Source organism: Lepisosteus platostomus, chromosome 23, assembly GCF_059453375.1.
Source record: "Lepisosteus platostomus isolate fLepPlt1 chromosome 23, fLepPlt1.hap1, whole genome shotgun sequence".
Taxonomy (NCBI): domain Eukaryota; kingdom Metazoa; phylum Chordata; class Actinopteri; order Semionotiformes; family Lepisosteidae; genus Lepisosteus; species Lepisosteus platostomus.
In genome coordinates, this window is record NC_142633.1 from 18,057,602 (window position 1) to 18,085,509 (window position 27,908).

General features: G+C 53.4%; 1 protein-coding gene across 2 annotated transcripts; it reads right to left on the reverse strand.

The window, feature by feature from the left end:
* Nucleotides 1-588: 588 nt before the first annotated feature.
* On the reverse strand, nt 589-27,771 carry epha2b (eph receptor A2 b). Of its 2 annotated transcripts, none has more exons than XM_088616744.1 (17): nt 27,610-27,771; nt 22,542-22,609; nt 20,315-20,960; nt 10,389-10,544; nt 9,939-10,274; nt 9,676-9,800; nt 9,181-9,358; nt 8,276-8,378; nt 7,112-7,164; nt 6,575-6,700; nt 5,410-5,595; nt 5,179-5,240; nt 4,851-5,060; nt 4,354-4,503; nt 3,832-4,025; nt 3,290-3,445; nt 589-1,744 (listed from the first exon to the last, which is right to left on the reverse strand). In XM_088616744.1, exons 1-17 carry the CDS (start codon nt 27,689-27,691, stop codon nt 1,636-1,638), a joined length of 2,940 nt encoding a protein of 979 aa, XP_088472870.1. In that variant the 5' UTR covers nt 27,692-27,771; the 3' UTR covers nt 589-1,635. The 2 variants fall into 2 exon arrangements, with proteins under 2 accessions (XP_088472870.1, XP_088472869.1); XM_088616743.1 differs by having other exon boundaries at nt 7,112-7,167; nt 27,610-27,770.
* Nucleotides 27,772-27,908: the final 137 nt, after the last annotated feature.

Below are 27,908 nucleotides of genomic sequence, written 5' to 3' on the forward strand. Positions count from 1 at the left end.
TATATTCAGCACTTAATAAAGCAAAACTAGCAGAGTCCTGCTAAAGATGTACTTAACCATAATAAAATCCTTTTCTTCAGAAAACACAATTCATCGTAAGTCTTCTTAAACAAAACTACTTTCCCAGACTGACCCCCCCAGAGATCGGCTTACTAAAGCAATCTTGTTTGCTTTAGACAATCAGACGCCAGCGTGCCCGATTCTGATCTGGCTAAGTGACTTATATCACAGTAATTCACCTTCAGATTTTGATTCACTGACCATTAAAAATATTTGTGAGAAAATGTCTGTTTTTCTTAAGCTGTGTACAAAGTAGAGGGGAGAGAAACCAGCCCCACAGATTCAAGAAGCAAAGACAAAATGCACTGTATGCAGGTTATGTTGTACAGTTGTGTTGGACTCTGCTGCAAACCAAATTTGATGACAAAGTTTGAGCTGAAATGCATTTGAATTGAATGGTTTCCAGACGGACACAGGAGAAGAGAAATTCCAAACTCTACAGCACCACCTGATGAGCCCAGAGACAGACGCTAGTCTGAGACGGGAAGGTCATTAAAGCGATACGCTGTGAAGCTGACAAGACAGCCGTTAAGGTGTTAAAATAGCTAACTTTATTGGAACCAGAGGATTTATACAGGCATGTCAAAACTCATTTCAAATTGAATAATAAATAAAAAAATAAAAATAAATATTAAATAAAGTAGAAAAACATGACCACACAAATCGTTTCTCAAAGCAAAGCATCCTACTGCATGTAGTTATGTCCTTTAACTGCAGGAATAAATAGAGGAAAAGAGTCTAACAGCAGGATGTCCCGTCTGGTGAGGCGCCGAGCCTCAGGCCCATCACTCTGGACAGGGAGGGATTTAGCGACAGGCGAGGATACGAAGGAGGAAGTCACACCCAAACTAGATCATTGTGTGCTATATACAACAGCCCTCCGGATCGATATCAAGATCCGGGGGGCGCCGAGAGCTGGGTCTGGGAGAGCCGCAGAGCTCTCCTCCCTTCGGAACAAACGTACTCATCCCAATCCGAGAGGCAGCCGTTTGGAGCATGACAGGGAAGAGAAAAATCACCTTTCAGAATAAATGAACTCTACACCAAAACCCTGCTTCTTTTTCTGCATGTTCTCCACATGGGTTCCTGAACTCCTGAAGAAGCAGGTGAGCAGGCATTAAGTGCTCAGGAGGATATTTCCGAGGAGACCCCAGCCTGAGGCACCTGGGGGACCCCAGGCGTCTCATCCCCGATCAGCGACGGACACAGACCACAGGTCCCACCCTTTGCTATATTATTGATTTGGGAGCTTCGCGATCTCCACTGGTTTTCTTTTTCTGCACTGATTATTTGTGTTAAACATAATGTACATCTATTACTTACAGAAATGCAAATTGAGGCAAAAACTGTACATTTTCTACAAAAGCATATCAATAAAAATATATATTTCTGTTTCTTCTCATATACAGATTTTGATTTGTTGATTTGCTTGCAAAACACAGTTCCAGTCCCGCGCGATGGTGCAGTGTCAGTCTGGGCGGGTGGTGGTGCTGTCCAGTCCGGTCTGCGTTGTGTTCAGTCAGTGGGGAGCCGGTCCAGACCCGGTGCTGCTCAGCGTGGTTGGAGTCTTTGGGATCAGACAGCAAAAACACTCATAGTGCTGGTCTGGTCCTTCAGGCCCAGGATGCTATAGGCGATTCTCTTCAGGTGTCCTGGCAGACGCACTCCGATATTCCGAATATCCCTGTCGGAGAGAGAGGGAGAGGGTCAGCACAGGAGAGAGGAGCAGAGCACATGCCGACACATGAACACAGAGGCACACGCCCTGATGTCAGTAGGTGCTTCCTTGATTTTTAATTGGGTTCTTAATTGTTTAACGAGCTCTCTGCAGCTCTTCTGAGGACCTCCGTCACAGCCCAGGACAGCTGGAGGCAGGGACTCTCGGAAACACTCCCAGGTTTTGAAAAGCGAAAGACTGTTCCCATGTGGGAAGGCAGAAAAAATGTGGAAACTATAAAATTCTGCAACAAAAACATCAAAGACATCCTTCCTTTCCTGGATTCTTTACTTTCGCGGTCATCCCCTCCTGCCAGAGGAGTAACCAGATTGCAGAAATAAACAGGGGGCCGGCAGCTGTGATGGCCCTCAGGCCAGTTCTGGGACACACAGAGCCCTCGAGCAGGCAGGCAGCGCGGCCCGAGCTGAACACAAATATTTGGACAGTTGAAATTAAGCAGAGGGCTGGGCTGGAGAGCGGCCAGGGCCCTGGTTTTGGTGAGAGGGAGGCCACAGTCTCCCACACAGCCCGGCGCCCACGATGCAGCTGGATAGCCCCCGTGCAGTAACCCTTTCCCCGTGCTGTACCGGGGGTCCCTGCCGCCAGCCGACCCGCTCGCGCCCTCCCGCAGTCCGTCAGCCACGCCCTGCCTGCAGACACCTCCCTGCTGGGGGCAGCTCTGCCGTTTGGCGCGGGGGAGCTGTGCCAGGGGTCGTGGGCACACGGAGCTGGGAACCACAGGGCCTGACCGCCCAGCAGCAGCACAAGCTGAGTCGCGCAGAGCAGCCCAGCAATGCAGCTGTGAGCTTTAGTAAACCTGAACCCTTGATATTGCCGGTTAAAAACACCTCCACAGCTGCACGCACAGTACTGGCACGCCTGTCCCGCTGGTTTGTGAGCTGGAGTGTAAGGGGTTAACTCCTGGCCTTGCACAGCTGCTGTCTCTGAACGCATTGTGCTGGGAAGTCGTCTTTTTTTATTTTTTGGAACAAACGCTTGCCCTAGAGTTGCCCATCCCTGCCGCACATTGTGGAGCCTTTAAAGAAATTCCGCAGAAGAATTCCAGCAGCGAAGCCTGTAATCACTTGCCCTGGCCGGGCTCCCAGCAGCCCAGGGACACCACTCGGAGCCCCAGAAGTTCCTGCAAGTTTGTCAGCCTAAAGATCTTATTGCCTCCTGCCACTCTGATCCGCATCCCTCAGTCTCTGGGCCGAGCCGAGCTGGGCCGAGCCGAGCCGAGCCGAGCCAAGCGGGTTCACTGCTGGCATTGATCCTCACGCTGAACTGCAGAAAATATTGTGCAGCCAACTTCCTCCTCATCCTGATCACTGGAGCGGGGTGACACTGTCAGCACTGGGGGGCAGGTGCACTGCACTGGGGGGGCAGGTCCTCTGCTGTTGAGTCTCCAGGTCAGTGTAAGCAGCTCTCTGGTTAACAGACAAATGAAACAAGAGCACGAGCAGCCCGGGGAAAGAAACGAGGCTCAGGGCCGGTTGCTGCGCAGACACTCACTCGTTCCTCATCTGCAGCACCTGCTCCATGGAGGTGATGCCGGCGCAGGCGAAGTTCTCGTTGTACTGGCTCATCTTGATGGACTCCAGCCACTCCGGCACGGACTTGAAGGGAGGACAGTCGGAGCCGCTGGTGCTGGGCAGGCGGATGGACACCCTGCAGGACAGACAGAGGCACGGGATAGGGCTGAGCATCACTGGGCGTCAGCAGAGACACGCTGTTCCCAGGAGTCACTCGCACACGGGACAGTCACTCCCAAACAGCCCCGGTCCTCACAACCCCCCCATCACAGCCTGAGCAAGCCCTGCTGCCTGTGACTGGGCCAGCACGCCGCACTGGCCCCAGACAGGTGTGAGGACCAGTGAGGACAGGAACAGAGCAGCTGGAATAAGGCTCTATCCCAGCTGTCTGAGCCTGTCAGGTCTCGCACTCTGCCCGGTCTGACCTTGCTGTGCTGTAGCAGTCCTTGTGAATTGGGTCGCACACAGCTGTGAGCAGCTGGACTGGCCCCCCGGACCGGGTCGAGCGCTCGGCACGCCTACCGTGGGTCGAAGTCCGCGATGGTCTTGAGCGAATCGGGGCTGCGCAGCAGCTTGTCCAGCAGGCTGACGATGTCGGCGAACTTGGGCCGCTTGGAGCGCTCCTGCAGCCAGCACTGCAGCATCAGCTGGTAGACAGCGGAGGGGCAGTCCATCGGCGCCGGCAGCCGGAACGCCTCGTTGATGGCCTTCATCACCTGAGGAGGAGGAGGGGGTGTCACGTACAGCAGACGGGACTGACAAGCACACACAAGCAGGCACTGTACAGCCCACAGTGCACTCACTGGCAAACTTATCATTATGACTATTTAAAACAAGATTCCAGTGCAAATCTTTCCCGTTTCAAGAGGAAGCAGACACAGTTTGGAATGTGCACAACCTGTTATTATGTCTTTAAAGCTTCCTGGCTGCCTGACAGAGACAATCCTTCATGTGCCACCCCTCCAGTCTTACAAAGTGAGAACCTGTATAGAGCCAGGCTGCTAGTGCTGTCTAAATCATTACAGCTGAGGGACAGCATCACACCTCGTGATTGGACATATCCCAGTAGGGTCTCTCTCCGAACGCCATCACTTCCCACATGACGATCCCAAAGCTCCACACGTCACTGGCCGAAGTGAACTTCCTGTAGGCAATGGCCTCCGGAGCTGTCCAGCGAATCGGAATCTTCCCGCCCTGAGGGATGGAGACAAGGAGACAGGGTGTCAGGAACTGGGAGGAGACAGGGGAAGCAGAGTGTGGGGCAGGAAGAGGGAGAGAGTGGGACAGGGAGAGGGGCAGGGGCAGGAGCAGGGAGAAGGTGTGGGGCAGACAGATAGTGTAGGACAGATGCAGGAAGACAGAGAGAATCAGGAGAGGGGGAGGATCAGTTGTATATTTATGTTCCTGTTAAGAAATTGGAATACTGGCTGGATCAACATCTTGCAATGACTTGGTCAGAAAATGTTACTTGCCCCTGACACAACCCCTTAGAGACCCCCCCCTCCACATGCAGGACTGCACAGCGCCCCCTGCAGACTCACGCTGGTGGTGTAAGTGCCCTCTGGGTCGTCCTCCAGCACACGGGAGAGCCCAAAGTCCGACACCTTGCACTCCAGCTGGCTGTTGACCAGGATGTTGCGCGCCGCCAGGTCACGGTGGACGTAGTTCATGTCGGAGAGGTACTTCATGCCTGCGGCGATGCCACGCAGCATGCCCACCAGCTGGTACGAAGTCATTTCGCCATCGTGGTCCTGCCAGAGAGAGGCAGACATTGAGCTCACTGAGCTCCCGAGAGCTGCGGGCCAGAGAGGCCGGGTGTCCTCCGCTCACGAGTGGCTCGGGTGAGAGAGGGTCGCTCGCCAGACTCACCCTCAGGTACTTGTCCAGCGCTCCGTTCTCCATGTACTCAGTCACAATCATGGCGTGCTTATCTGAAGGAGAAGAAGACATCCAGTTAGGACAACAATCACACGGGCACGTGAAATAATACTAAGCGCTCTGTGTAGGAGACTTTGATTTACTATGAAGGTTTGTGTGGAGGAGAACAGAGCAGACAGACAGCTGGAAGACGGGGTGACAGAGGGCGGTGCTGACACTTACACTTGGTGACGACCCCCTCCAGGCGGATGATGTTCTGGTGGGTGAACTGGCCCATGATGCTGGCCTCGCTCAGGAAGTCTCGCCGCTGCTTCTCCGAGTACCCTGGCTTCAGCGTCTTGATCGCCACCGCCACCTCCTTCTTGCCTGGCACTTTCAGGGTCCCGCGGTACACCTCCCCAAACTCGCCTGCAGGGGGCAACAGAGAGGGGGCATTAATGCTGTGTGGTGTTTCTTGGTTGGCGTTGGACACCCTGGGTGCCAATCTGCACTCATCAGATCACTCCCTGCAGGAGTAAAGCACTAGCAGAGGAATGGGGCTGAAGTTTGGGTTAGGGCTCATAAAAAACGTACTATGCATATAAACTCAATGGGCAAGTCTTGTCACTGCCTGATCATGTTACACAATAAGCAGTCTTTAATAATGCTTGTTGGTCCATTGTACCTGGCCCAGCCTACTCTATTTACAGCCAATTCTGTCATGATCTTCCAGTAAGGTGAGAACCGCCGTCAGTTTGCCAGCAGCCCCCCTCCTCTTCCTCTCTCACTCCTTCTCAGACTCACTCTCAGCTGAGCTCTGCTGAACCACTGCTGCTGGACAACACGTTCTGGAAGGTCATGGGAACTGATCAGAGGGTCAAAGAGGGAATGTCAGCCCTCAGAAGTGTTCAGACCACATCCTCTGTCAGGGTCAGGGGCCTGCACTGGGGCTGTGCCGCTTCAGAAGAACACACAGGCTACGGGCAAGAACAGGGCATTCGGCCCATCAAGCCTGTTTGTAAGAAACAGAAGAAAAACGACCCCTTGGAGGGATTCAGTCTGAGCTGCTAAATGCTTTCTCATCATGTCCCTGGGCTCTGTTCTTCTTGATGTTGAAGGCTGACAGTGAGACTAACAGGAATATCCCCCCAGTCTCTGAGTCGGAACTCAGAGCAGCACGAGCACGATGGGTCACTCTGCTAATAAGAAATTAACAAAATGACGTAATGATTCAGAATAGGAAGCCAATCCTCTTCCCAGTGCCCACAATCACAGAGCAGTGAGAACAGCAAACGACAGTGTCTGCTTCTGAAACTCTGCAGGGTATTTTGACACATTGACCCTACTGTCAGCGAACAGGAGGAGCTGCAGCCCTCTCGCTGTGTCGGACTGCGCCTCTCCTGCTTACCGGCTCCAATGACCTTCTGCTTGGTGATGTGGTTGGGGTGGATCTCAGTAGTGAACTTCAGGACAGCTTGATTGGGGTCCTCATAAGTGTGGGGGTCCACATAGGTCTTCAGGGGCTTCAGTTGCTCTAAGGGGGGCATATAAAGGTCAACAGAGGCAGAGAGCGGGTGGGGGGAGTTCTTAGGGAACCATGCACCCCTGACTTTGCAGGTTGTACCCTTGCTTTGCAGACGCGGAAAATAAGCAAATAAAATAAAAGTGCAATCATACTGCCATCCTGTTTATGACGATACAGAACCACAGATTCAAATGAACTGAAACTGTACCTGCTGAATATGAGTAGTCTCACATATGAGAGCCTAATACCTGATTAAGGGTATGAGATAAGCACAGATATAGAGGTAACCCGTGCAGAATGCTATGAACTGGGCTGATGAGTACACTCCACCTGGCCTATAAGCAATACTTTCTGTGTTTTCCTCACTATATTAGGCTCAGAGCTTTCTAGACCTTCGTACACAATACAACACTGTCTCACCTGGGCTGGAGAAGTAGGTGTCCTCTGGGCCCTGTCTGGCGTGAGGGTTCCTTCTGCTGGAAGGACACAAGAGCAGTACAATTAGCCTGGCTGAGTCAGGGAGCCCTGTTTAGCTGTTTATGGACTGTCTATGGACTTTGACTGATGTCTTGGAAACAGCCGCATAAGCCTCCTGGATCAGCAATATAAGAGGTGTCCCAGACGTATGATAGAAGTCTCATAAAGGCAAAGAGTCACAGAGGGAAATGGCATCTGCGTTCCTCATTGCAGACGCATGAGTCAGTAACCGATATTTCAGGTTCTGACAAGTTCAACAGAACTGCCATCTTGCGATCTTGGCTACTGCAGAGGTGCCGTACCCTGGTCAGTGGTGTGGAAGCACAGTAAACGCTGGGTTAGGGTTAGTGTTAGAGTGGTCAGGTGACTGGAACTATAGCGACAGTAAAAACAGACTGCAAAAAAAAGTAAATGACTTCAACACTACATAGAGTTTCCATGGTTTTTACCTGATATCAATTTTAAGCAAATTCCAACCTTGCAATTACAGACAAACATATCTTGTACAATAGATAAGGTCCTAACGGTGGCTCTTGCCCTATTTGTCTAAGCAGTCTGAAGACGGACCGGAGCAGCTCCGTCAGGGAGATGGCCAAGGCGACACAGTGCTGGTAATCGGGATCTGGAGTGAGAAGGGTGTGTCCAGACCTCCGGATCACCTTGTCACAGCAGGCACAGACACAGCACACAGAGCACAGGCAGCGATACAGCTGCTCATTCTTGATGGCATTTCCCTCCCACGGTCAGTCCTCTAACTGATCACTTTTCAATTAAAGGTGGCAAATTGCAGCCGGCAGAGAGGTGACATCACAGCGTTCAATCATGTTTTGGGATTGCAGGGGAATTCTTTATTCCCGGAATAAACAGGACACTCAGCTTGGATGTGTTTGCTTACTCATTGCCTGTTTGAGGCGGATGTTCATATCAAGAGTTTTATATATCTCAATATTTCTTCAAGACAACAAGCAGTCTAACAACACCAGCAAAAGAAACAACAGGAAGGTTTCAGACATGGTAGTGAGCTGCAATCGCAGAAGAGCAGAGCAGACAAGAGGAGAGGGGAGAGAGGATCGGGGAGGAAGAGGAGCAGAGGAGAGCTGTCCTCACCGTCTCCGCAGTAGCAGCACTATGGCCACGATCAGCAGCATGGCGATTCCCCCGATTGCAGCTCCCAGGATCACGGGCACGTTCCCCTGGGTCTGCTTCTCAGCTGCAAGACAGACAGGGCAGTCAGTCACGGCCCGGGGCTCGAACCTGGGGCCCTGACATCACCTCTGCTTTCTCACTGCTCACATGCTCATCCAGTGTGTATAGAGTGAATACATGGATAAAACACAAACGTCCTGAATGTTTCTGCAGCACTGGGGAGTGTGCTGTGTACACAGGACAAACGTCCTTGGTCTAGAGGAATGCCATTCGCTCTTTCCCATCAGCCACCTGCTTTCCCTTTATCACTCCTCAACAGAAAGTCAAACACACTCTGCAGTGTTTGCAGTCTGGGCTGTTCTCCCCACGGCTCCAGTCTGTCGGAGAGAGGCAGGGCTTCGCCTCTGCCCAGACTCCCGCCTCACTGCCTCACTGCCTCTGCCCAGACTCCCGCCTCACTGCCTCACTGCCTCTGCTCAGACTCCTGCCTCACTGCCTCTGCCCTGACTCCTGCCTCACTGCCTCTGCTCAGACTCCTGCCTCACTGCCTCATTGTCTCTGCTCAGACTCCTGCCTCACTGCCTCTGCCCAGACTCCTGCCTCACTGCCTCACTGCCTCTGCTCAGACTCCTGCCTCACTGCCTCTGCCCAGACTCCTGCCTCACTGCCTCTGCTCAGACTCCTGCCTCACTGCCTCTGCTCAGACTCCTGCCTCACTGCCCTCACTGCCTCTGCCCAGACTCCTGCCTCACTGCCTCTGCTCAGACTCCTGCCTCACTGCCTCTGCCCAGACTCCTGCCTGCCTCTGCCCAGGCTCCTGCCTCACTGCCTCTGCCCAGGCCATGTGCCCACCCAGGCTCTCTCACCTTCGGGTAGCGTCTCAAACTCGTGCTCCAGGCTGTAGCTGCCCTGGCCGCCCTCAGGGGTCAGCGCCTGTACGCGGAAGATATAGACTGTGCCAGGGGCCAGGTCACTGATGACCACTGAGCTCTTCTCCAGCACTAGGACTGTGTACGTCGTCACGTCGTCCTCATTGTCTTTGTCCTGTGGCAGAGAGACAATGCATGCTGCAGTAAAATGTGATGCTAGAGGACTGTGCAGTCCTGTGCACACCCTGTAAACCATCTATAGAGTAACTTTTCTCTTTGTCTCCCTGCTAGTCCCAGACTTTCTCCCTGCCAGTCCCAGTCTGTCCCTCTGTCAGTCCCAGTCCTCCTTCCAGTCCCAGTCAGTCCCTCTGCCAGTCCCAGTCACCCTGCCAGATGCAGTCTGTCCCCCTGCCAGTCCCAGTCTATGCCCCTGCCAATATCTCCCTCTGCCAGTCCCAGTCCGTCTCCCTGCCAGCATCTCCCCCTGCGTACCTTCTTGCGGTACATGAGCTCGAAGCGGGTGGCGTGGGGAGAGGCCCGGCGAGACACGGCCCAGGACAGCGCCAGGCTGCTTGTCCCACGTTCATCCAGACGGATCGATGTCACTTTGGGAGGCTCTGAGGGAGAGAAATCAGACAAACAGACGGATGAAGAGTCGCAAAGAAAATCAACAGATCGTCTCTCCTGACGTTCCATCAGAGCGAAGGTTCTTGGCGCTGTCTGTGTGCAGCCGCGGGAAGGGCAGGTGTGCTCACCTGTCTGGTGGATGGCAGCGGTGACAGTGGCGGTGGCGCGCCGTGGGCTGAGGTCCGACACTCCGTTCCGCGCCTCGATGGTGAAGGTGTAGTTCACGTGCGGCTCCAGCTCGCTCACGGCGACGAGGCGCTCCTGCAGCCCCGCCCCCTGGGGCTCGTAGCGCAGCCTGTCCTCGCACGGCTGGCACCCCCCCTGGCCCTGCCGGCCGCACCGCTCGCACGACACGCTGTAGGAGACGTCCCTGCGCCCCCCTGTGTCCGCCGGGGGCTCCCATGACAACCGCAGCTTGGCGCCCATCGTGATGGCAACGGCTCCTCGCGGCGCAGAGGGTGGAGCTGTTCGAGAGGGGCAGGGAGAGACATTTCAGGGCGTTTGTGGAAGACCCTCACGGTGCGTAAGGAACAGAGGGACGGAGGAAAGCCCCGTCGGACGATTTCCCTACCACTCACCTGAACAGCCGTCCTCCTGCTGGTCTCCGGGGGCTCTGTAGTAGCCCTGCTCGCAGGGGCAGGAGGCTGCCCCCTCCCCTGAGGGCAGGGTGTGCTGAGGACACCGCACACAGGCCTCGTTGGACACCGAGGGCTTGAAAAGGCCGGGCAGGCACGCTGCAGGGAGAGAGAGTCAGCGTTCAGCCATTTTCACAACTTCGCAGACAAAAATGCTCTTCTTACACTGGAAGTCATTGCAGAAATTGAACGATACAAATACAGCCTGAGATGCACATGCAAGTTTAAAGTATTCCTACAGCAGTGCTCTCCAGCGGGCCAGTGTGCCTGTCGAACAGGTGTGGGGATGACTCTGTCCTTCTTACCCTCACGCTCCCATTGTGAGAAACTCTGGTTCTGAGAGAAGACCAGTTTTTCTTCATTCCACCGCTGCAAAGCTCAGCAGCCTAGCAGCTCTCTTACAACCCCTCTCCCTCTCTCTCTCACAACCCTTCTCCCTCCCTCTCACCCCCTCTCCCCCCTCTCTCACAACCCCTCTCCCTACACTACACTAATTCACCTTCCTCTCGCAGTCCGAGTGGCTGAGCCAGCAGAGGCACTTGCCCAAGAACAGGCTGAGCTCTACGACCCGGGTGTCATGGGTTCGAGCCTGGGTCAGGATGAGGCACATCGACTCCGGGATCTTCCCACGGTTCGGTTTTACAAGGATGGGGATTCCGCAGCTCTCCAGGAGCCCGTGACCCCGTGACCCCGTGACCTCTCACGACAGAGGCCGTCACGGCTCGGCACAGCCCTGCTCACTCGTCAGCAGCGCACAGAGGGCTGTCGGCTCCAGAGAGAATTCGCTCCCCTTTCAACTCTTTCCCCAAAAATCTCCAGCTCCAGCTGCTTTCTAAAAACAACTCCTTTCATTTCTCTTTTCCAAACTTCTTTTGACTTTTGCTACATTTGAACCTTAAAATGAACTTCTACAATGGGGGGGGGGGGGGGGGCAGCTCTGAAGCTCCCATTCCGCACATGTACACAGAGGAACACACACACACACACACACACACACACACACACACACACACACGTTTTCTTTTTCCATTTCTGGACTATTTTAAATAACCCCAGGGAAGCGAAGTTTACAGTTCTGGATTTCCCCTGAGGGAACTGAAACAGAGAAGAAAACATGAGTGAGAGAGAGAGAGAGAAGTTCCAAAACAAGCCAGGGTCTCGTTCCATCTGTCCTCAGAGAGACGATCCTACACAAGAACCACCATGTAGACAAAGAGGACAAGACCTAGGAGGGCAGGCTCTGCAGGGCAAAGGTTCGAACTCTCCTCCCTCTCTCTGCTCTCTGCTCTCTCTCCCACAGTAGAGAGCTGAAAGTTTCCCCACTTGAGAGAGTTACCCAGCAGTGAGATCAGGGAAAGGTGCAGAGTCAGCTTTAGCCTTCTCAGGCTCTCGTTGAACGACAGGAAAGTGGGAGAATTTTGAATAACAGCACAAGACCTGTAGCAAGAGACACAGCAACATTTCAGAACCTGGTGCACAGATCTGCTTCCCTCTCACCACCTGGGCATCATTCTGCCAGCCACACAGACTGGGGAGCAGCCAACGCTGAGACACATTTTCCTGTGCTTGGAGTGAGAGCCCTGTCTAGCTTAGAGAAATTCCCAGGATAACTGAAGGAAAAAGAGAGGGAAGATAAAAAAACGCCTTCTTCACTAACAGAGAGAACAGCTGCCGAATGGAAGAATGCATCCTTCTCCACCCAGGGAGAGCTGTCAGAAAGTGAACATCCCGAGTGGCCCAGTCACTGCGCCTGGGACAGCTCGACCAACTCTAGCAGGAAAAATGGGTAAAAACTGCACCAGGCCAGTGTGCACCAGTGCTAGAGGTTAACCAAAAAGACCTGCAGCTGTAAGAGCTACACCTGTGTGTCTCCACTGCCTGGGAGGGCAGCCAGTTACCCCTGGTAAAGCTTATTTAACAACAGATTAAAGCACAAGTGCTGAAAATATAGTTGTATCTATGTGGCTCCAGCACTTGAAGAGATTAAAAGGTTAATTACACTGATGGGAGCTGAGGAGTGCTGCTGCCGGGGTGACAGGTGTGGGGCTCCCTCGTCTGGGAGGCTCGTCACGAGTCAAGAGCTGCTCGCTCAGCTGGCTCGGGGGAGCCTGTGCTTCACCCAGGCCCGTCTGCGGGGCAGCTGGAGGCCGATGACAGCCGGCGCCCGGAGAAGAAACCCTCTCTGTTCAGGGATCAGAGCTGCTGTTACAAGTGCAGCCCAGAAGCCCAGCTGTCAGGAGCCGGCCTGCGAGCCTCGGTCCTGCTGGGACTCCAGCGCCCAGGACAGCGGGTATCTGCACCACGCCCGACACCATTTCCGAGGGGGCGAGGGCACCGAGCCTGGGCGCCAGGGGCCTGTGCCCACAGCCAGCTTGAACTGTGAGGACTCGGGCGCTTCGAGCGCAGGACATTCAAACTCAGGACAAACTCTGATGTCGAAGGATATGAAGAATGTGCATTAAAGTATGCAGTTCCAGTTTTCCAATTAACTAAATTAAACAAAATCAGAGACGAAGCTGCTGAAATAAGAGCCACAGTAACGTCGAAGAGTGGCTATATAGCAATGCTGAGGAGGCTGAGCTGGAGGAAGTGAGAGGAGCAGAGAGGGGGGAGACTTCGCACCGCTGTGCCAGAACGACTTCCTTCCTCGGCCCTGTCCTGGCACCGCAGGACAGCCAGGATGAGCCAAAGGGAATTGGGACCACACAGGGCCGCCGGTCTGCTGCCTCGACACAGCTTGTCAGGGTGCGAGAAGACCCCGGACTTGAACGGTTAAGGACAGACGAACGCCAGTGGCCACCTGCAGGCGCATCCCTCTGTGGGATGTCCGTGTCCAGCTCCAGAGCCTGGCCGAAGCCCCGGGACACAGGCGGAGGACAAGCGGCAGGAAACCGGACGCCAGCGGGAGACAGGTGGCCGACTGTGCTGGCTCCCATTAAACCTGCACCCTTGACACAGAAACTGTGCCGAGAACCCGTGAAGCGATGAGGAGCCATGAAAGGCCCCACCTCAGTCCACGTCGCTTTTCCTTGGCTTTGTCATCAAGGAATTTCACGACCAGTACAACAGCAAACCCCGTCCGAAACCCCAGCCCAAGCCCTCAGCCCTCGCAGCCATCACAAGCCGAGCCGGTCCAGCAGACTCGCGACACATCCTCCCGCGAGGACAAGCAGCCCTGCGCCTCCCGGCCAGTTCCCCACTGTCCAGCTCGGCCTCGCGGCCAGCGCTCGCCACACCACAGCTGACCACACCACAAGAGAGGGCAGAACAGTGGCCGGCGTCTCTTCATGGGCAGCTGTGTGTGCGAGCGTGTCCCTCTTAGCAGGTGTGTGTGTCTCTGTGTGTGTGTGCGTGCCCGCGTGTCTCTCTTAGCAGGTGTGTGTGTGTGCGTCTCCCTGAGCACGAATGTGTTTCCCTGGGCAGATGAGTGTGTGTGTCTCTACACAGGTGTGTGTGTGCATGTGTTTGTGCGCGTGTGTGTCTCTGCACAGGTGTGTGTGTGTCTCTGTGTGTGTGCGCATGTGTGTGTGTATGCGTGTGTGTCTCTGCACAGGTGTGTGTGTGTGTGTGTGTGTGGAGGGGGGCTGCACTAACAGGAAGCCCGGAGGTCAGGGAAATATCCCTGGGGGGCTGGGGGTCGTTAGTGAGGAGGATTAGCAGCCCAATAGAACAGCTGTCGGAGAATTAGAACTGTGCTCAACACTTCCGCACCTCTTTCATCTCTGTGTTAACAAACACAAAGCCCACTAATTCCCCTCCTGGCTGGGGGTGGAGAGAGAGGGGGGCAGGGGGAGGGGGCAGGGCGCTCAGGGGCCCAGACAGCTCATCCTGGTGTCCGTCAAGACACCCAGCTGTCTCGCACCCTGGCTCGGGGTGTGGGACATGGGTAACAGGGAGGTGGATTTCTGGGGCCTGTGGGGGTGAGTTCCCATAAACCCTCCTTTCGCAGTTTCAGCACAGGAAGTTCGGCAGCCCATCGCCACAGCAGGACAGCTCCCCCGAAAACGGTCACCCGCCTGCCTCCACCACCGAGGACCGGGGAGAGACCGGGCTGAAGACAGCTTAGCTCAGCAGGGGGAGGAAAGCTCTACTCATTGTTAAAATCAAATGAACTCGATCATATTTTCTTTCGCAGGTCGGCTACAAATAACAAAATATTCTCCCACAGGGAAGAATTTCCTTAATAAAATCCTCAAAACAGACTGGCTGTGCCACTAGAAAATGTGACAGCGGTGCCAACAACTGCAGAGAGGGCTGCCCCCCCCCACCGGTTGATTACAAAGACAATGGAAGCTCAGGAAGTTTGGAATTCTGACACGGAACATTCCTTTGTCATGACAACAGCAGAATCTGCAGGATTCTAGAGCCATCCGCCCCAGGTGGTGGCCCGCCAGCTGCGCTCGCGCAGGGCCCTGGGGGCTGGTGTCTGAGATGGACAGGGGGACTGGCCAGGCCAGGTATGGACCTGTGGTCAAGCCGGGACCTGCTCCAGAGAGGAAAAGGAATCTCTCTCTTTTTTTTCCTGCAGCCCCTCCATTAGGAAAAACCTCCCGTCATGAAATATTTGTCAGTGCAGCCGGAGGCGATACCATCTCCTGCCTAATTAATCATCACTTCCACACCAAACTTCCTTCCCCAAATTCCCTGCATTGCTCAACAGGAACAGGCCTTGGCAAACAGCATGAAACGGTTGCCACGGAAACCCGACACACCCTCGTCTCCCTCTGTCTGTGGGAGCGTGCCTGGGTGGGGGCTGGGGCCGCGATTGCGCGCCGGCGCTCTGCTGTGTCGGGTTTTAGCGTCCAGTTTGGAGCTGCGGTGCCCTTCGTGCACTGCTGATCAGTCTTATTCTGTCTCTGCTGCCGTCTCCAAGTCAGAGGCCGAGGCCAGCGGACAGGCAGGGTCCCAGGGCTGGACAGGGGCTCAGGACACTGGAGCCCCACCTGCAGGCTCAGAGACAGCGCACAAAGGGAATGGGCGTCTCCTGCCCATAGAGGACAGTGGTTCCACTGAGCTTTAATCTCCTGTGTGAGGAGCAATCCAATCTCCCTCACTCCCCTCCCTTCGCCTCTCCCTCTGCGCTCCCACGGCATTCCGATCCCCTGACACACAGGTAAGAGCAGTCGCTGCCAGGTGAGAGCAGATACAGTACAAGGTAGATATTTATAACCCTGAGATTGTACTCTAACCCTGGCAAGGAAAAAGAGAAACGAGTCTTGGAATGCCGGCCTAGAGATTATTAAGGATGAGGTTCTCCTACATTTGCTTGGATTTTATGATGAATCCAGTTCTGCAAATATGACATGGATATAGAATATGGGAGCAAATGGGCGCAGAGGATCCCAGGGCGTTCTGGCCGGTAGCAGTGGAGCAGTAGAAAAGCACTGTGTCTGGCCTGAAATCCACAGGCTCACAGATTCAGGCTGAAGAGGGGGGATTTTCCAGGGAATGGGAGGAAGTAAACAGTTCCGGCTCCGTTGCCAAAGGACACAAGCTATTCAAGGATCACCAGCCTCCTTCCAGAAGAGTAGGGTTGTCTACCACCAGGATACAGGCACAACTTTGTTTTTTTCCAATCTCAACAATTATTTTAAAAACAGTTTTTTTTACAGGCTGGTGGAGCACCATGAAATATCCTTTCCTGCAGCCCTGGATGGGCAGGATCTGTGAGTGTCCACAGCTGGGAGAGACTCCAGTGGGTCCTGGTCCCCCCTCTTCCCTCTAGCCAATCTCTTCTCCGCTGCTCCAGAGCCTCGCTAATTCCTCCTTAAGTGGAGGCTTGTAATTAGCCAGGAGAAACAATTTTCAAATCTGTCAGACATCTCTTCTGAATTGTGCTGGACTGCAGCCAATCTCTACATTGCAATGGAACCAGCTCGCATTTCACAGGAGTCCATAGTCATAGAGGGATTTAAAGACAACGCAAACTAATTAAAACCTAAATTAAGTGATGGATCAGCCTTGTCAGGCGTAACTGTGACAGCGGCAAAGACTACTGACAGATCTTAATCATGTCACGGGTCTTTGGTTCAAAGCCATCGGCCTGTGGGTGCTCTCTCAGATGAAGACAGGGCGTGTCGGATTCCCTCCTCACAGGGGCGATTGCACAGCTTCTTCTGAAAGTCATCGAAAGATGGAGGCAGAAAAGAAAGGAGAGAATCTGCCCCCGTATCACGAAGCAGCTGTCACTCTGCTGTGTTCAGGTCGACTCAGTGGTCAGAAAGGAGGGCTGTGCGGCATCGTGGGCAGGTGAAGATGTGAAGAGCAGACCCTCCCTGTCTGCTGGCCAGGCTGTGAGCACGACGCTCCAGAGGGGGGATCTGGGGTTCAGGGGCTCAGTGCAGGCGCCCGTGGAGAGCGGCGTGGACCCCTCACCCCACCCACCCCGTGGGCTTGTGGACTCAGAGCCTGCAGGAGCACTCACATCACACAACTGTGGGCCCTCTTTCTCTCTTCCCTTTTCGTCTTCCTCATTCTGTCCCTCCCCATCTTAACTGTCTTGCATTGTCTCCACCACTCTGCCTCGTGCTGCTGTTGAGGTCTGTTTCCTCTCTACAAAGCACTACTGTTACTTTCGTCCTTTAACTTTCTTCTGCATCTGCACATATTAAAATAAGCTAACTGACAAATGCTGAGGACAGGCAGTTTGGCATAAAGGAATCTGTGGTCTGTGCTCTGCAATTTGCAGAGGACTGAAGTGGCTCCCTGCCTCAGCATGTGCAAAGAATTAAAGGCTCAATTAGCATGTGCAGTACTAACTACTGAGAGAAATGCGCCCACCGTGACAATCCAAAGCAGAGCACGATCACGAAAAAGACCTACAGCCCGCGGAGAGGGCAGTGCCTTCTGTATTCCTCCTGCGTGTGTCAGTACAAGGCAAGGGGACACCCAGCGAAGAGGAGCTGTCGAGAAGGGAATAAATATTTTGTGCGCAGGACAATCCATCTCCATTATTAATCTCTGGGGAGCCATTCCAGCTCTGAAAGCTCCAGGACCTGTCTGACAATCCACAGGGGTCTCTTTACAGACACTATCCTTCATCTTCGAGATGGACAGTCTTAATCCACCCTCTCGTCTCCTGTCCTCTCCTAGGGTTCTCACAAAAATATTGAGGAAATTCCAAGATTCTCTCCCAGGGATTCTCTCAGACCCCATCCTGTGTGTTTCCTGTTTCTGATGGCCCCAGAGTGAGGGGCAGGGGTGCAGGGGCTCTATAATTAGCTGGAACGAGATTCTGAATGGCGGCCTGGTGACGGAGCAGGAAGAGAGTGACGGGTGGGAAAGCTCGGAATTCGTGCTGACAGACACTCGCTCAGCGCCTAACTGGGATGACAAAGGAAAACCAGGAGCAACCACAGCAAACCAACTCAAGACACGCAAAGGCCTCGAACCCTCGGCACAGGACACCAGGAGAAACCACACTAAAGTGCACTGAGAACCGAGAGCAGGACGCACCTTTTTACACAAAGGGCTGTGGGGGGTGGGACAAGCTGCCCAGACATGTTGTTGAGGCCGATACCCTGCTGAAAAAATAGCTGGATGAGACACTGAGGTAAATCAGATGCTAAATACCACTAGGGCTTAACTGTGTGGCCTTCTCTCATCTGTGTTCTTACACAGCACGGAGAATACATGGGCCGGAAGAAAAATGAAGATACAAAGATCAGTCGGAAATGTACTGTACAAGCAGAACAATGAACGTGCTGCCTGTCTACAAATGGACAGATGTTAACAAGATTTATTACAGCCACAGACTGCAATCAGGCATCAGGGTAGGCCATCTGACATGGCATTTTTATATTTTTTATATATATATCTTTTTCTTGTAAAAAACAGAAAGCCAACGATAAATAAACATTTTTAAGACTCGGCCATAAATAATAAACTTTCATTTAATGTGAGAATCTGAGTGGTCCAATTTTCCCATGAGGGCGAGTGAAAGAGAGAGATTCTGACAGGCTCACAGCGCGGGACAGCAGCCCTTATCGCTGCCCGCCAGCACCAGGAGCACAGGAGCACCCCAGACTCCACATCACGCAGCTGCCTCCCACAACCAGCTTACTGCCTGCTCGTCATGTTGTCTAAGAATAGCACTGGGTTTCTAGGCTGTGATTGCTGTACTTGTGTGCTGAGCAGGGAAATGGCTGAACTGCGACTTCGGCTCAGGCTCGTGGCTGTGCTGGCCGGGCTGCTCTCGAGAGCTCTGGCCTGCGGAAGCGCTGCTGGCCGACCGGCTCCAGGCCCTGAACCGGCCGACAGGAGCACTCGTATGTGCACAGCTGGCGACACCAGGACCGCCGGCTACACAATTAAAGTGCATCAGAGCGAGCCACCGAGAATTCAGGCAGGATTCGAGGGGCTTGAGCGTGAGAGATGGGTGTAACTCAACTCCTAGGAAAACGCTGCCTCCTTTTCAGGTTTGGAGTCACAGGAGGAGCTGCCCCCCTCCCCCCGACCTGCCGCTGGTGAATTCCTGATCCTGGGAAGCTCTGGGGGCTCCTCTACAGATCCGTCAGGAATGCAGGCAGCGGGAGGCACTGACTCCCTCCCATTCCTGCTCAACACTGTGGCCATTGTTCCCTGAGGACACCCCCGTCCCCTGCATTCCTCATGGAGACCTGATACCTGGACACTCTGGATGCTGTAATGGGAACCAGGATGCCTCTCGGGACACTGCAGCTCCCTCTACCCCTCTGCCCCTCCCCGAAACTCTCCTCTCTGTGCTTTGGCCAGAGGTCCTGATTCCTTCCTGCAGCCTGTGTCTTTTTCAAGGCCCTGTGCTCTGGGACCAGGAGCAGGGCTGCAGAACCCACACCCCTGCCAGAGCTCAGCCTGTGGCCCGGGCTGCACTCACACACACACACACACACACACACACACACACACACACACACACACACACACACACACACACACACACACACACACACAGGTGTGCTGCGCAGGAGGGGATAATTACAGCTCTATAAAAGGGCAGGTCTCTGCAAGCTGCAGCACCTCTCTGGAATGAGCTGAAGCATGCCAATAAAAACCCATGAACTCATACAGAGGGTATGGGAATGAGAGAACGAGACATGTACAGGGCATGTCTGCTTGCTACCCCCTCTCCAAAAACCTGCACAGTGCACCACAAATCAAGACCGGAGCTCTAAATTTAGTTACAGGCTGTACACTGTTGTGTGTGCAATGACCGATATTGTGTTGATCTGCCCTCGTCACTCCGCGGTCACACTGCTTGACGCAGAAATGCAGCTCCACAGAAAACTGCTGCAAACACGCTGCTCTCGGGTCTGTTTCCCGTTCAGCTGCGGGGGTGCGGAGAGCAGCAGGTGATGTTAATGACAGGGCCACCTGACTGACTGAGTGAGTGAGTCAGTTCCACCTGCCTGGCGATGGATGAGCTATTGCAGAACTTCACACTGACTGCTCATGTACGTGCAAGACTCAGATCAGAGTGAATGAAACACACCGGTGTTTCTTCATTGGATTCATCTCACTCCAACTACACTGCATTAATACCAGTTGGCAATGATAGAAAAGACGAGGAGGAAGTGAGAGAAGAGCTGAATCTCATAACACACTGTAACTCCTGCTTGCATCTCCACTGTCTAAGACTTTGCACCGCGAGGCGTAGAAACAAGAGTTTCCTCGTCTAGTGCTTTGCATTGACGTGAGAGTCAATAAGAAAAAATAAAGAGAGACAGAGAAGGGGTGGCTGGCAGAGCAAAAAGATTAAAAGCTAAACAAAGACTAACACTAACCAAAATCAGCTGGCAAGTGTGCAGAACGTCACACCTAAACCACTCTGATCTGAAAGGAAATTATGACACAAAAAAAGCAAAGTGAAAATACAGCTCGTTCCGTCTTACCTTGGCAGGTGCTGTTGACCATCTCGTAGCCCTCCTGGCACTGGCACTGTCCGATTGGCACCAGCCACTCCCCGTCCATGGTGCAGTGCATCCTGGGCGTGTCGTCGCTGACGGCGTGAGGCACGCAGACTCCCGGCACCTCGGTCAGCGGCTGTGACTCCCGGCCGGCCACCGTCTCGGGGAAGCTGGCCAGGCTGCTGACAGTGGCCGGGCAGGACTTGTAATAGACCCTGACGGAGAGCAGGGCGACGCAGGCGCCGATGTCCTGGAAGGCCAGGTAGAAGCCCTTCTTGGAGAGCGGCCCAACGATGCGGTGCTCCGCGTTGATCCTCAGCTCGCCCTTCACCGTGATTTCATCGGGCGCGATGGTGGCCACCTTTTTGAAGTGCCACTTCTGGAAGTTGGTGCCGTAGTCGACGTCGGACTCGGCGAAGTACAGGTTGAAGGTCTCCTTGCAGGACAGCGAGGCGCCGTCGAAGCTGTTGCAGTCGCGCACGATGAAGCGCAGGTCCACGAAGATGCGCGAGGCCTCCCGCCGCTGGATGAAGTTGGTGCGCAGCCAGTTGTCCTGCTCGTTCTGCGCCACGTTGCACACGGAGTAGGTGTACATCATAGTCCCGTTCACCACCGTCTGCAGCAGGTCCCACTGCGCGGGGAGGACAGAACAGCGTTATGGCGAGAGGCACGGTGCGAAGGGCAGCCCCCCTCTCGGGCAGGGTGGGGCAGGACTCTGTTTACTGCCCCCCCGGGGCTGTACTACTGCACAGCTTAGTGCTTCAGCAAATAAGGAGGGGCAAGATGGCAATAAGAGGTTTTAAAGTCATTTTAAAATCTGCCTTTAATCTGCGTTTAAAAAACAAGTAATTCTCTCTCCATTATTACCCCCCCAGCATGTGTCCAGAAAGCAGCGACTGGCTCTGCGTGGGCAGGGGTGTCTCGATCAGAGACTCGATCGCTCACGGGAGCCTCAGGGCTGCAGTGAGGAGGAGTCATGCCCCCGGGAGAGGAACTCGCTTCCCGTGTGAAGGTGCTCTGTGTTCCCATGGAGCTGACATCCCCCAGGGCTGGAGTTACAGCCCCCCACCCCCCCGTCAGCCCGGAGCTGTGCCTGTGCTGCAGGGAGGTCAGTCTGTGACAGAGCCTGAAACAGGACTTTGGTGGAATGTTTCCTTGCAATGCGTGATACCCAGGGGCTGCTTTAACCAAACTCAAACCTGATTAATATCTTTTAGAGGCCAATGAAACTGCTCAATAAGCCACTGATGAAAGCATCAGCTGAAAGTGCTCATGGCTGTTCTGTAACAGCATTATCTCTCCGAGCCGCCCCCCCCGCGCGGGGGCACCGCGTCTCACCGCATGGCCGCCCCCACACTCGCACACACAGGCCTGGACCCGTGTGACAACAGGAGACGGGATCAGCACCTCTCCGCTTCTCCATCACCTGGGAGACCCAGGGAAGGGAGCCAATCAGATAGGCTGCCTGCACCACATCGCCACGGCGACGGGCCCTCACACACATGAGCACTGAGGAGCCAGGAGCGGGGATCAGGGCGGAGAGGGCAGGGTGGGTGCAGAGTGGGGCAGAAAGCTGATCAGCGTCGCGGTCAGAGACGCCTCCAGCGAGCCCAGCGACACCGGCGCCAGGGTGGGCACAAGCTGCTCTCTGCCTACCAGCAGCCCAGGTCGCTCCCAGACTGACCCCTCAGCACAGCCCCACAGCCCACGCCAGCCAGCAGGCACGTCCAGGACTCCAGCTGGAACAAACTCATTCCATCTGTCTCTGGAGCAGCAAGAAGTACAGGGGCCTTCGTTCCTGTTTATCCGTTGGGAAATACGTTTGAACTGTTTTTAATCCTGCGCTCATGTTTTTGCTTTTACAGCTCGGTCTTTCATCAGGCACTCAGGCTGAGACACATAAAAAACTCAATAAGGAGATCATTCCACAAGCTGCATCCTTCATTTTTACTTGAAATGTTAATTATACCCTTAGTTATACAAGTTAATGATAATACTCTAAACCCACACCAAGCCACAAATATGCTCTTGGCCGGGCTGCTCTGTGAGCAGGACGGAGCAGCTATGTGGCGCTGCTGCCCTGTAGAAACACAAGCACACAAGAGCAGAGACGTGTGACCCCAGATCAGGGGTGCACCCCAATAACAGCCTCTCAGCGTTTCGCACACGTACTCCCGCTGGAGGGATGACACTGAGGACCCCGAACACTCACCCCCTCCTCGTACGGCCGGGTCAGCCAGCCCAGCTCCCCTCCAGCGGAGGCCATGTCCAGCAGCACCTCTGTGTGGAGACAGGGAGACAGAGAGACGTCAGGGTGCAGAACAGACCACGCCCTCCGGCCCTCTGAGGCGCAGACAGGCCTGGCATCGCAGGACAGAGGCCGTGAAGGGAGAAGGTGGAGGATGAGAGGGAAAAAGAGCAGGAAAGGGAGGCTGAGAAAAACAGGAGAAGGATAAAGATGAGGAGAGAAGAGTTTGAATTGAAGGGAATTCAAGGGTATTTGAGGGTAACCGCTACACCCCGAGACACAGACACTGCGTAACCGCTACACCCTGAGACACAGACACTGCGTAACCACTACACCGAGACACAGACACTGCGTAACCGCTACACCCTGAGACACAGACACTGCGTAACCACTACACCCCGAGACACAGACACTGCGTAACCGCTACACCCTGAGACACAGACACTGCGTAACCACTACACCGAGACACAGACACTGCGTAACCGCTACACCCTGAGACACAGACACTGCGTAACCACTACACCCTGAGACACAGACACTGCGTAACCACTACACCCTGAGACGCAGACACTGCGTAACCGCTACACCCTGAGACACAGACACTGCGTAACCACTACACCCTGAGACACAGACACTGCGTAACCACTACACCCTGAGACACAGACACTGCGTAACCACTACACCCTGAGACACAGACACTGCGTAACCACTACACCCTGAGACACAGACACTGCGTAACCACTACACCGAGACACAGACACTCCGTAACCACTACACCCTGAGACACAGACACTGCGTAACCACTACACCCTGAGACACAGACATTGTGCAACTCTACACACCAGGCACCTCTACACCCTGAGAGGAGAGAGACAGCAGGGTTCAGCTTCTGTTGTGCAGCAGTCTGGCACGTTTCAGGATTTACAAAATACTAGAAAGACCAATTTCACTATTTCTACTTCTCTCTGTCCATTTATATCTATAAGATATCTATAGTGTTTCTATTTAGTTGAAATAATATTGCAGTCACAAACTCTCCATGTTCCTGGTGTCGGCTCTCCATGCTGGAGCCCTGCAGCTGCTAAAAGCCGGAGTGGATCAGACCGCTAAGCAACTGATGATGGAAGTCTTGTGGATTCTACATAGCTGTTTTTTCAAATTGTGGTTATCTTTGCTTAAGCATCGTGCTCGGTGTATATCTGCACTCCAGACACCCGACGCAGAAAGAGCAGTCGGCTGCCGACAGGGCTGTACTGCATCACTCCAGTGCACAGACCTCCCTTCACAGAATGTCTTCTGAAGTTTATTTTCTTACATCCTCCAAGTTTTCAACATTTTCCAGAACAGCCCTTGGGCTTCCATCCATATCAATTACCGTGAGGAGTTTTATACAGTTTATTATTATTAAATTACTTGGCTGAGTCGTCCTGTTTTTTCCTCCTGTTCCTACATCTGCAAACCACTGGACTGGTGATGAAACAGAGGGACTGGAGGAAGCCGACGGAGAGCCTTGCTCTAGGGGGATAACAGCTGTGCCCCTCCTAGGACTTGAACCTGCAACCTTCCATTAGGAGTGCAGACCTCTAATCACCCCCCTCCCACACACACAGACTTTGCTCTGCTGCCAGGACCCCCACAGTGATTCCCATTACATCAATCAACACCCAGACCTTTCCTACTTCAGTAATCTATTAAAATAAAATGCAGCTGGGGTTTGTACATTTTCACCTAAAGTCAGCCTAAAAGAGCTCCAGAACGGTCTGAAATATGGTTAACCTTTAATCAATGTCAATATCTCTGTGCTGGGAATACTCTGAAATGTTAACTGCGCTTAAGAAAATAAACGACGCGAAAGCGCTTTTAACGGAAAGGCTTGGCGAAATGTTGACCAATTCCCTTTCGTGAGCTGTTCTTTCTTCGTTAACCAGTAAATATGAAAACGGCTGTTGACACACTGAAACGCCCTTGCCTCTGGTGAACAGCTGCTGCCCCGTGTTTCGACACGGCTAGGTTATACACAGAGTCCGGGGTCCGAGCCTCGGGTCGTCACGTCCTGTCCCGGACTGTTTCCAGGCTCTGCCGGGGCCGTTATGAACACGGACAGGCGACCCGAGGAAAACAACGTGAAAACCAGCTGCTGGGCGGCGAGGGTCGACGGGACCAGCTTTCCTCGACGGCAATCGCGGCCTGTAATTAAACTCCAACTAAACCGCTGTCCCGAGGGGGGGCATGCACGTGCTCCACGTGGGGACAGGTTCCGGGTTCCGGGTTCGGTGGGGATCACCGCTGTTCTTAGACCCCGTCGAGGGCTCGGCTCGGCATCTCTTAACTGCTGCTAACTTAACAAGCTTTGTGCGAAAACCTGAACTTTGCGTCCTTCATCTGTGGGACTGTGTGCTACGGACCTGGGCTGTTCACCCCTCGGGCACTCTAACGGGCTGCCCGCGGGTGTTTATTCCGGAACTTCCGGCGAGCGCGCCGAGGTGACCGCAGGTAGACCCGGTCACTTCTCAACACCCAATTCAGTTCAATTCAAGGTGCTTTATTTAGCATGACCGATGGGTACAGTCAATGTTGCCAACACCCTCTCAGGCGGATCTGTGTCGGACCTGCTTGGAGACAGTTTGCAAAAACTGAAGTTACTTCGTAACACTTTTCAAGGGGAATGCTCTTCGGGATAATGACGAATCGGACATACGTTTCCTTTTATCGGACAGGAGTCGTGCCGTTCGTAGATTTAAGCTGTTTTAAAAATATATACTTGTCCAACCATACTAAGATGTAAAAATGTCTGTTGCGTTCTGTGGTGATTTAAAGCAAAACGTTGTAAAAAAATATCCTGGAGAACATTTTCAATAAGATCTTTAAAACTATATTCATACAATTGACAAAATTAACCGGGATAAGAACTGGTTCCCTGGCGCAACTGGGAATGAAGTATAAAATAATCTTGCAATTATAACATACAGAGTTATAGACCACAAAGCCCACGGACACCGCGGTCCGCGCGCCCGGGTGTAAAGACCCTGCAGGTTTAAATGGCGCGTGCTGGGAACGGCCCTATAAACGCGAGACACTGTCGCTACAGATTTGTACAAATATTATACTTTGTGAGCGCAGCCAGCACGCAGGGCTCCTCGTGAAACCAACTTTGATCTTGTGCGTCTTTGCAGATCAAATTCAAAAAAGACTTCGACCAAATTCCGGACTGGACGAGCATGACTGATGCAGTTTAGTGTGGAGAAGTGCAGGGTGTCACGTCCTTCTCTAGCCTCTAATCTGGTTCAGGGTCTCGGGGAGCCAGAGCCCAAGACAGGGTACAGCCAGGACTACACTCAGACAGGCACAGGCACACGCACAACAGGGCCAGTTTTCACAGAAGCCAGCTAACCTACCAGCATGCTTATGGACTGTGGGAGAAAACCAGAGCACCCAGAGGAAACACCCAGACTCCACACAGACAGCACCCTGGGGACTGAACTCAGGGCCCCAGCCCTGCGAGGCAGCAGTGCTGACAGTGTCATGTAGGCAGCAAAGTAGAAACTACAGGTGAGAAGCACTGAGCTTGAAGAAGGTACTTCTGAAAAAAGATTGAGGTGTCGATATTAACACACCATCTTCGTCCTCTAGATGATGTGAGGAAAGAATTAAAAAGACACAGAATGTGAGGATATATAGTTAATGGCATAAAGTTAGAATCACCAGAAAGACTGTGTTTAGGATATTGTGTGCAGTCGTGCTCATCAGTCCAGAGATCAGCAAACAGACCCTCCCGGGATCCCAGAAACCTTCCACTCTGATGGGCTGAAAGCACTGAATCTCTTCAGTCTTGTGTAGAGAGGACTTTGTATAAGATGCCTGATTCAATTATTCAGACTCTTCCAAAGCTTCTTGAAGTCAAGCCATCGGACTGGACTTCTTCAGAATCAACAGAGAAACGCGCCTGCTACCCCAGTGGAGTCGACAGGGAAATGGTTTGAAAACGGAGATCAAGCTGCCCAGACATGAAGTTGAACCCGATACCCTTGTTTGTTTAAAGACACCACTGACTGAGATTGTGGGATCAATTAGGTACTGGAAAGCTGCAGTAGCTGTTCTAAAGGTCTGAGCACGAGTCGCTGTGGACGAGTGGGCGAGCCTGTCCTGGAAACAGATTTCAGCGAGAGGAGGGGACCCGGCACCGAGCCGCCGAGGCCAGGCAGACGGGAGTTGCGGCGCTAAGGGAGCGGCCAGCTTAGTCATAGCGCCGCGCTCTCACCATCCCGACTTCACACCTGGTAGCGAAACCAGCAGGGCCGTAGCTCACTCGCTGGAATAATTCTAGCGTTAGTTCTCGCCGCTTTGGGGCGCCTGCTGTTACTACACCGTGCTGTCAGGAATACTCTGCGTTTAATTCGCCGGGATTAAGTCATTTTGACAGAAGAAACGTGTCGCATCTGGAGTTCTCTCTTCTGTACCTGCAGCCCCGTAGCTGAGCGCTCGAGGGGTCCGAACCCGCGACTCTGCCCGGGCGGGCTGTGCACCAGCACCGAGCCTGCAGCCGGCTCGCTTTTCAGTTTTTTCGCGTTTTTAGTGACAGTGTAACAAGGCAGTTTCTTAAAATCAGTTAAAAAAAACCAATTCAAAATCTATCGATAGCACTAGACATACCCTCATGGATTTGTCAGTTTTTTGCAAAGTATTTCGAATTACCGCTGCAGTGGGGAAAGAGGGGAAAGAGTTGTCAGTGAGACTGTCACTCGCTTCACGGTCACTGAGCAGTTCCGACTGCCGCATAATAAACTTCTACCTCTCCCAACCAACTCCCCAATCTTCAAGACGGTGAGTTAGAAATAGGGTAAAAGTGACAAATGCAACCATTGAAACAAACTTTGTCCAGCAAGCGACCGGAGGAGAGACGTGTCAGATCCCCGAGGCGCTCTCAGGTATGAAACACCATGTGCCCGGACACAAACTTCAACTTCCAACGCGAGGTTCTCAGCCAAGAAATACACAGAAAGAAATATATTAAAAAAAAAAACAAAAGACTTACCTTCTTTGGTCTGTAGACTATTAAATACATTATTAATAAATACAATTACAAATACTAGATGCCTAATCCCAAAGGAATCCATTTTCTGTAAGTCCTCTGAAGTTACTGTGCGGACCGAGCTGCTCGGGTTGTAACTCGGCTGAAGCTCTGGCTGCTCCGGGCTCTCATTCAGGAATAGCTGACGTCACGGAGCCCCGCCCATTGGAATGCGCCCGTGTTCCATGTCAGGGAGGGGGTTACAGGTCTGGAGCGAGGTGGCTGTGTCAGGCCGACAGCCCTGCATGGGAGGGCAGCATGTG

What these genes read in the sequence shown, in the direction of transcription:
- epha2b (XM_088616743.1), bottom strand. Translation starts at nt 27,691, where the DNA reads ATGGATTCCTTTGGGATTAGGCATCTAGTATTTGTAATTGTATTTATT. An exon ending in GGTCAACAGCACCTGCCAAG is followed by an intron (nt 10,545 to 20,314) that starts GTAAGACGGAAC and finishes CTCTCCCTGCAG; the next exon opens with CGTGCCTGCCCGGCCTTTTC. An exon ending in CACCTACTTCTCCAGCCCAG is followed by an intron (nt 6,701 to 7,111) that starts GTGAGACAGTGT and finishes TGCCCCCCTTAG; the next exon opens with AGCAACTGAAGCCCCTGAAG.